Source organism: Myotis yumanensis, unplaced genomic scaffold (assembly GCF_028538775.1).
Source record: "Myotis yumanensis isolate MYYU_CA2020_CCGP unplaced genomic scaffold, mMyoYum1.0.hap1 SCAF_5, whole genome shotgun sequence".
NCBI classification, from domain to species: Eukaryota; Metazoa; Chordata; class Mammalia; order Chiroptera; family Vespertilionidae; genus Myotis; species Myotis yumanensis.
In genome coordinates this window covers 5,772,615-5,782,002 of record NW_027223756.1, presented here as the reverse complement: position 1 = coordinate 5,782,002, position 9,388 = coordinate 5,772,615, and the positions used below count along the sequence as shown (strand labels likewise).

Sequence of the window (9,388 nt, the reverse complement as noted above, 5' to 3'; positions counted from 1 at the left end):
ACAAACACACAAATACCCTTTGATCCAAACCTCACACCTTCTACAAAAATTAACTCCTAATAGATCATGGACTGGACTATAAAGTGTAAAGCAAAAAACTCTCTTTTTTAAGATAGGAGGAAAATCTTCTGTTTCTAGGGCGAGGCACAAAGTTCTTAAACTTCAAACACACACATAAAAGCAAAAATTGATAAATTGGGCCTCCTCAAAATGAAAACTTTTCTTTGCAAAAGTCCACATGAAGAGGATGAAGAGACAAGCTACAGGCAGAGAGGAAATATTTACAAAGCACATGTCCCCAAAAGGATAGACAAAGGACTCACAAAACTCTGTCATAAAAAAAACAACAAACTAATCCAATTAGAAAATGGGCAGGAGACATAAACAGACTTGGCACAGAAGAGGAGCTGCAGGTGGTGACGAAGCACATGAAAAGATGGTCAACATCCTTAGCTCTCGGGGAGATGCCAACTAAAACCACAAGGAGATGCCACTACTCACCTGTCAAAACGCCTAAAATAAGAACCGACGAGAACACCAAGTGCTGCTGAGGACGAGAAGAAACCAGATCGTGCCTGTGCTGCTGAGGGACATGTAAAACGGTAGAGCCATTCTGGAAAACTGACGGTTTCTTACCAAACTCCCAGGCAGTTACCTGGGAGGAACAACCCAGCAATCGCCCTCTTAGGCATTCCAGAGAAACGGGAGCTTCGATTCATACGAAGTCCTGTACAAGTCTGTCCCTATCAGCTTTATCCATAAGAGCCCCAACCTGGAAACAGCCAGGCGTCCACCAGAGAGCAAATAGCTCAACAAACTGCGGTCCTGCAAGCCATGGCGTACCACGCGGCAACGAGGGGGCGCAGACGACTGGTGCCCGGATATCCAGGGAATCCTAAGTACGAAAAAGCCACCCTCCGAAGCTCACGTGCTATTTGATGCCACTGATGTGACATATTTGAAAAGATAACATGTCAGAAATGGAGGACAGATCAGTGGTTGCCAGGAGTTGGGCACCGTGGGGGAGGGCGGCGGAGGGAGGGGGCAGGTATGACAGGCAACACGGGGACCTCCGGTTTTGGGACTCTGGATCTGGACTGTAGTGGTGAATACACAGACCTACCCATGTGACAGCATTATTTGGAATTAAAGGCGCACACACACGCTCGAGGACCAGTACGACAGATCTGAGCCAGGTGAATAGGTTATGTCGGCGGCCACATCCTGGCTGTGACCCTGTACGCGGCGATCTGCCCTTGGAGGAAGTGAGTGAAGGGCGCACGAGATCTCCTCTATTTTTTCTCACTGCTGACATGAATCTAAAATTATATCCATAAAAATTTCAGTTTAAAAAAGCTTTTTTATTGTTTTGTATTTAAAAACGGGTATTTTATTAAAAACTTGCAAGTATAGAGGGGAAAGATCAGAAAAATCATCACCCTGAAATATAATCTTCTGATGTATTTCTTCCTGGTGTTTTTTGTTTGTTGTTTTTTACATTTATATGAAGAAAAAGTGAGGGACAGGGCTAAACATCAGGATGGTGACAAGGGTGGGGCCTCGCTGCCCCCCCTTCTGTGACATCAGACCTCATGGCTTGAGGGACGGATGCCTGGTGAGCAGAGGACACTGGGGGTGCCCATCTGCTGTCAGGTGCGGGGACCTTGCTCCACCCAGGCAGCCTGAGCGGAGGCCATGGTGACCCAACAGGTGGATAGCGGGGGGCGAGTGGCAGCCGAGCGGCTTGACCACAGAAGGGGCAGTCGCTGTGAGGACAAGAAGCAGGTGAGGCCAGGCCGGTGCACCCGCTCTCCCCCCATCTGGGCTCAGACACACTGTCAGGCCCTCGGCGTCAGGCGCAGGCTGTCAGCTCCACTCTGCCTGGAGCCTGAGCCGGTGGAACATAGCACGGGGGCTCAGGCGATCCTTCCTGAAGCGTTACCAGCGCTCTTGCCTAATCCCAGCTCTGCCAGCAGGGGGTACGCTCAGGGAGCGCTGGGGTCTTTGTTGTGGCTGCTGCTGTTAATCCTCACCGGAGGATATTTTTTCAGTTTAAAATTTCAGTTTAAAATTGATTTTTAGAGAGAGTGGAAGGAAGGAGGAGAGACAGAGAGAGAGAAACATCGATGTGAGAGAGACACATCAATTGATTGCCTCCAACTAAGGTACGTGCCCTTGACCAGAACTGAACCCGAGACCCTTCAGTCCACAGGCCGACACTCTATCCACTGAGCCAAACTGTCTAGGGAAGGGGGTTTTGTTTAGTGTCCTGCTATATCCCTAGTGCCTAGAATGGTGTTTGGTGCTGAATGAATGAATGAATGAATGAACGAGCTGCAATAAATAGGATAATATGCCTGAATTGGAGAGCTCTAGGAGCATTAGTTCTTAGGACTGAAATTCAAACCTCACCTGGGATTTTTGTCAAAATGGAAACACTCACTGTCCACAGCCTGGTGCTTCCACCTCCTCTCTCTTTCGTGACGTTTTATAACATTCCTGAGAGGTAGCTGCTGTGGATCTCACTCACAGATGGGTAAACTGAGGCTCAGAAAGGGAAAAGGCCATGCAGCCAGGATACGCTGGGGTTTGAAGTCAAGTCTATGTGACTCCAGACCCTTAGCAAGGGTTACACCACTGCACTCCACGGCCTCCCAGGTGGAGAGGTGAGGAGGGCTGGGGCGGAGGCTGGGGAGGGCAGCTGGGCCTCCCACACCAAGGAGGGGTGGGTTCTATTCTGAGATTAATAAAAAAACCATTGAGAGGTTTTAAACAGCGCGATGGGTGACCGATCTATACATGTCTTCAAAAGATCTGATCACTTAACATACGCGTGCCGGTACCTCCTGGATGCGGGGCCTCGCGGCAAGATGGGATTTGAGGGGTCCCTCACGCTGCGGCTCCTCCTAAGAAGCGTCCCACGGATACCAAAGCCTCGGACTGCTCCTTGTAGCAGAATCATTAGAAGAGTCCTGTGGTTAGGGATTTACGCGGAACATTCACATAACGGAGGCTCTGAGAAGTCCCACAGCAAGGCAACCCACTGACTTCTGTTTCCCACGGCCTTTCCCACATCAGAGTCCCACCCCTCCTTTTTGAAAGAGGTACATTTCAAACCCATTCTACAGATGAAGAAACTGAGGCTCGGAGAGAAGAAACGAGTTGGCCCCGGCCTAGGACATCACAATGATAAAGTCTAAAATGTACTTCTAGGCCCAGCCCTCCTCACCTCCCCACCTTTGTGTCCACGGGACATAAAATAAAAACCGAGCAGCGAGCATGCGGATGGGAAACAGTCAACCTGTAAGGTCGGAGGTTGAAGAGATGGAAGACACTCAGACCGCTCCCCAGACAGTTGAAAGAATGGGGCGGTGCTAAGTGTTTTACATTAAAAGATTCCCAGGGGATACCGTGGAGAAGAGAACACCTCATCATAAGTGTCCAGAGCAATGACTCTCACCCTGGGTGTACCCACGCGGGCAGCCACCACCAGATCAAGCTACAGAACATTCTGGTACCCGGATGGCTCCGTGGGCCCCCGCCCCGCCAGCGCCCCACCCACGGCCGGGATTCTGATGTCTTTCATCACCGATGAGCTGTGCGTATGCGAGGGTTTCATGGGGATGAAATCAGTGCGCACCTTGGTGTCTGGCTCCTGTCACTCATCAGCGGGTCTGCGAGGCTCAGCCCGTTGTAATTTATTTTTCGTTTTGAAGTTAATAACAAGAATATAGCTGCTGGTCTATACAAAGAAAACTACCCAGGGGAGAGGCAACTTAGGCCAATCTTTTGTCTTCTTTGTTGTGGTGGCGGGGCTAAGTCTTGCCTCACGAACTCGAGTACGTAAGGAATATACTGGTACGGTTTCAAGTCAGACCAAATCTGGCTCCGTCCACATCTGGTGAGTTTGAGGAAGATTCGATGTCAGTCCACACTGCCCGCCTCAATCCCCCGTCCACGTCTGCTTGCCCCTGACACCGTCAGTCTCACTGCCAGTGAAAGCAGGTGTGTCTGAATCTCTGTGCCAGGGGGAAGGAGGGACCTGACTGCAAAAAGGCATAAAGGAACGTTCTAGAACGATGGAAATGCTCTTTATCTTGATTGGGGTGGGAGTCCACAGGTACAGACGTTTGTCAAAACTGTACATTTAAAAGATGTGCGTTTTAGCCTGGCCAGTGTGGCTCAGTGGCTGGGCATCGGCTCATGAACTGGAGGTCACGGTTCAATTTCTGGTCAGGGCACATGCCCAGGTTGCAGGCTCCACCCCCAGAGTGGGGCGTGAAGAAGGCAGCCCATCAATGATTCTCTCATCATTGATGTCTCTATCTCTCTCTCCCTCTCCCTTCCTCTCTGAAATAGATAAATATATATATTAAAATGTATGCATTGTATTGCATGTAAATTACATCATGATAAGGTGGATTTCGTTTAAAGATCCTTTCAAACAAAAGATGTAAAAGTGAGGCGAGGAATGAGGACAGGAGCGGGCCTTCATTCTCAGCAGCGAGGAGAGAGGGAAAGCAGCAGTGAAGTGCCGGCTAGTTGCCACGCTGCCTGTTTCTGCAATGTTTGGGGATTCTGGAGTGAGCATGTGACCTAGGTAACTAGGGAAACGTTAAGCTCGAAAGACAATCTTATCGCTGCCCCACGCCCAGTTCTCCGAGGGAAGCAGGTGCCCATCTGCCCCCCAGCAATTTACCTGCCCCCTCCTCCTCTTGCCCGCAGACGCTGTTGGCGCTGCTGGTCTTGGTGCTGTACGTAAGCTCGGGGATATCAGGTGAGCCTTCTGCAATCTGAGGAAGGAGAAGTCGAGGCCACACAGAGTCGTGAGGGGTGCTCTGGAGATGGCCGCATGCCGAGGCGGTCTTGGCGCTTGCCTTCTCCCACCGCCCTTCATCCCACTGGGGGGACCAACCACGTTTATGCCAAGTGCCATTCGTTGGCCCTTGTGAAGAGGTGTGTCTGTGCCCGTTTCAGGAAGAAGTTGGGAGATGTCAGAAAGGATCAGAGAATGTAACTACCGGAATCCTGTGGCTCCCCAGGTAACATACTCAGGAAGGTCCTGAAGGGAGGACATGCTTGGCTGAGGAAATCTGGGAAGGCTTCCTGGAGGTGGCATTAGCAAGCTGGGTCTTGAAGGATAAGGAGGAGCTGGAGACAATGGGGAAGGGTATTCCAAGCAGAAGGAGTAGCACCTGCAAAGGCTCAGGGGACGTTTTGAAACCAGTGGCAAAGGAGTCTACGTGGAAAAGCTCCAGATGTAACTTTGGTATCTGCCTTTCAGGGGTTTGAACACCAGACCAAGGATCCCTCAAAAGAGCCGTTAAAGGTCATCAGGACTTGGTTGAAGGAGAACTTGCAAGTTTTCCTGGAAAAGCTGGAGAAAGAGGTGCGAGAGCTGGAGCAGCTGGTGCGGGACCTGGAAGAGTGGCTGGATGTCCTTCTGGGCGAGGGGCCCCCCGAGGAATCCTGCTCCTCCTTCAGAAACCGTTTGTGAGGGGCCAGGGCTGGGACCCGGGCGGGAGGCCAAGGAGACAGGGCAGAGGCTTGCCAGGGGCTCCCCTGAAAGGGGCTAAGCTGTGATCCCTGAAGCTCAAGGCGGGCAAAAAAAAATAGAATAGTTGGGACTCTAAGATGCTGTTGGTGCTGCTGCTTCCTGACCGCTAACACCACCAGGAGGACCCGGGGCTCTGCTGAGCTGTCCGCCCTCCTACAGGACTCTGGCCCTGGGGGATCAGCGCGGGCTTCAGAGCCAGCCCCGGGCCAGGAGCCGTCTCTCCCACTTACCTGGGACTTCGTGCCAAATTCCTTAACACCTCAGACAAACTGCCTCGTTAGTGAGAGCCAGGGAGACAAGCTGCCTCACAGGGTAACAGTGGGGATCAAACATGTATAGATATAGCACGTCTGGCACAGAGGAGGTCGCCAGTAGTATACATGTGTTTATATCATATTTGGATATTACATTATATATGTGTATACATTTTATATTACATATAAAATACAGCTATAGATTTCTTTTAAATGGTTTTTCAACTAATTAGAGAGAGAAAGAGCAAGGGAGAGAGAGGGAGGGAAACATAGATGTGAGAGCAGAACATTGATGGGCCGCCCCCTGCATGCCCCCTACTGGGGATCTAGCCCACAACCTGGGCATGTGCCCTGATCAGGAATTGCACCAGCAACCTTTCAGTGCAAGGGACAACGCCCAACCAACTGAGCCACCCCAGCCAGGGTATATAGATATTTTTATAAAATGTATATAAAAACCAGGGGCCACAACTGTCAAATCTCAGATGGAAGGCGGGGGTAGGGGGGGGGAGGTAAGAGATCAACCAAAAAACATGTAGGCATATATACATAACCCATGGACACAGACAGTAGGGCGGTGGAGGCCTGAGAATGGGGGAGGGGGACGGCGGGCTATACAGGCTCAATGGGAGAAAAAAAGGGGACATATGTAATACCTTCAACAGTAAAGATTTTTATTTTTATTTTTTTTAAATATATTTCTTTATTGATTTCAGAGAAGAAGGGAGAAGGAGAGAGAGATAGAAACATCAATGATGAGAGAGAATCATTGATTGGCTGCCTCCTGCACGTCCCCCCACTGGGGATCAAGCCCACAACCCAGGCATGTGCCCTTGACCGGAATCAAACCTGGGACCCTTCAATCCGCAGGCTGACGCTCTATCCACTGAGCCAAGCCGGCCAGGGCAACAATAAAGATTTTTAATAAAATAACAAATAAACTAGGGGCTACATTTAAAAAAGAAGCTAAAGCCTGGATCCTTGAGGAGGGCAACGGCTCCAGTGGGTACGAGCAGAGCGTTGAGCCCAGGAGTAAATGCCCTGAGGGCTGTCGGACACCACCCGTGGCCCCCACACAGGGACAGCCCATGATGGTGTGGCCCCGACCCCGGACGCCAGTTACTCTTGTTTCACTGCTCTGTGAGCCCATCAGCACAGCCGGCCACTCTGGGTGGCTCAGGCCATGAGGGTCCTTGTGGCCTAACAAGGGAGCCAGCATCTCATGGGAATCAGAGCGTCCCATGGCCTGGGATGATGGAGGCGGGAACAGGAGAGTCCCAGGCACCCTCGGAGCACCAATCCGGCAGCTGCCTCCCGCATCCCGCCTTCTCCTGGACTGGCCGCTGCCTGGCCTCTGCTCCCCTTTGTGTGTCTGCCCATCTCCTCCTGCTTCCAGGATGCAGAATTGTGTGAGATACACATTCAAAGGCTGAACACAACTCCTGGACCACTGGAGTCCCCACAGGGCGCAGTCAGCCCAGCAAGCTGGGTGTGAAAGACACAACGCCACGCGTAGGAGGAGGAGAATGACCTTTCATAACTGTGAAGCCTGTTGTCCCTTGAGTGACGTTAGCAAAATGTCGCCCAGGGGGACCCCGTTTTGTATCCACAGAGTGGATTTCTTTCTAGAGAGGAACGACTTCTCCTCGAGAAGGCAACGCCGGCTCCCTCCTGTCCAGCAAGAGATACTGATGGGCAGCAGACGAGTGGATAAAAAAGCTGTGGCACATTCACGCCGTGGAATACTATGCAGCAGGAAAAGAGAAGGGTCTCTTTTGAGACCGCATGGAGGGACCTGGAGAGTATCATGCTAAGTGACATCAGCCAGTCAAAGATAAATATCACATGACCTCACTCATAAGTGGAATCTAATGAACAAAATAAACGGATAAACAAAATAGATCCAGAGACATAGTTGCATAGAACAGACTGCAGAGCCTCAAAGGGAAGGCAGGGGAGGGTGGATGGGTGAGCAGTGATCAATGAAAAAACTTGTATGCATATATTCATGGCCCACGGACACAGACAGTAGGATGGTGAAGGCCTGGGGCAGGGGCGGGCTGGAAGGGCCCAATGGGGAAAGAAAGGGGGCATATGTAATACTTTTTTTACTTTAAATTTTTAAAACAATAAAGATTTTAAAATTTAAAGTAAAAAAAAGAGAGATACTGATGGGGCCATGCATGTGCAGCCACTGGTGAACAAGTAGTTTACAGGCTGATGGGGAAACACAAAACAAGTGGAAAAGTCAAGACAAGGCCATTTCGGAGAAGGACACGTGTAAGAGGGAACTGAGGCGACCACGTGCCCAGCCGCTGCAGCCTTCGGGGCTCATAGAGGCGCGGAGCAGGGCAGAGCGGGAGAATCAGGACGCCGTCCGACAGCGAGGTGAGCGGGTGCTGATGGGTGGGGCTGAAGAGAAGGGTCCCCAGAGCTGCTCCCCAGGCCTCAGGACTTCCCCTCCTTTCAGAGGAGAGGAACCTGAGCCATGATTCCGGTCCGGACCCAAGCAACCCAGAGGGCCAGATGGAGGAGACAGGCCTGGTCTTGTCGAGGGGCGAGGGGCCAGCTGGAGAAATGTCACGCCTACTCATTATCTAATGTTTCAGGCACCTGGAGCATGAGGTCAGCATCGCAAACAATAACTTTTCATTAATTTTAATTGATGGTTTTCTCTCCCTTTTAATTAATAGATCTATTTGGCAGCCTTGCGAATGCTCCCGCAGGCTCCTTGGTGAACACGGATGCACTCTGCATTTTATTTTGTTGTATTGCTTGGGGTCAGCTTTCTTTCTGTTCCTTCAACTTATAGAATGTGGGGGGTGGGGGGGCCACAGTCGTTCAAATGTTCAAATAACCCATGAGCTAAAGATGAGAATGTGATCATCTAGACAAAAACTGGATTCAGGAAAGACCGCCTGTGTATTAGCCATGTGCACTTCTTAAGAATATAAGGATTAGTGGGAAGAAATCCTGAAAGTGTGGCCACAGAAACAGCTGCATTGTTTAGAGAAAGCTCCCTGTGTTCCTGCTTCCAGGGCTTGGTCAAGTGCTATTGTCGTTCCCAGTTTACAGAGGGGGAAACTGAGGCTTAGAGGGATTTGCATCGTGTTAAGCTCATCTATACTAATAAAAGGGTAATATGCTAATTAGACCGGGTCGACCAGACATCTTCCGAACGTCCGACTTCCTTCCGGACAAAGCCACGGGGGCAGGGGCTGAGGCAGAGGTGGTTAGGGGCGATCAGGCCTTCAGGGAAGAGCAGCTAGGGGTCGGCCAGGCCAGCAGGTGAGCTGTTAGGGAGCAGCCAGGCCGGCAGGGGGGCAGTTAGGGGGCAACCAGGCCAGCAGGGGGGCAGTTAGGGGCAACCAGGTCGGCAAGCAGAGGCAGTTGGGGGCAATCAGGCAGGCAGGTAGAGTGGTTAGGGGCAATCAGGCAGGCAGGCAGGCAAGCAGTTAGGAGCCAATGGTCCCGGATTACTAGTCGGACATCTCCCAAAGGGTCCTGGATTGGAGAGGTTGCAGGCCAGGCTGAGGGACCCCACCCCTGCACAAATTTCGTGCACCAGGCCTCTAGT

At 51.2% G+C, this 9,388-nt stretch overlaps 1 protein-coding gene across 1 annotated transcript; it reads left to right on the top strand.

Moving 5' to 3' along the window:
* Window positions 1–1,695: 1,695 nt before the first annotated feature.
* Window positions 1,696–5,588, top strand: SMIM23 (small integral membrane protein 23). The gene is made up of 4 exons (XM_070417074.1): window positions 1,696–1,785; window positions 4,726–4,777; window positions 4,978–5,042; window positions 5,285–5,588. Exons 1-4 carry the CDS (start codon window positions 1,696–1,698, stop codon window positions 5,495–5,497), a joined length of 420 nt encoding a protein of 139 aa, XP_070273175.1. The 3' UTR covers window positions 5,498–5,588.
* Window positions 5,589–9,388: the final 3,800 nt, after the last annotated feature.

Bases quoted from the DNA above. Each gene is read 5' to 3' on its own strand.
- SMIM23 (XM_070417074.1), top strand. From the start codon at position 1,696: ATGGTGACCCAACAGGTGGATAGCGGGGGGCGAGTGGCAGCCGAGCGG. The intron at 1,786-4,725 runs GTGAGGCCAGGC...TCTTGCCCGCAG, and splicing joins GCTGTGAGGACAAGAAGCAG to ACGCTGTTGGCGCTGCTGGT. The intron at 5,043-5,284 runs GTAACATACTCA...TCTGCCTTTCAG, and splicing joins GGAATCCTGTGGCTCCCCAG to GGGTTTGAACACCAGACCAA.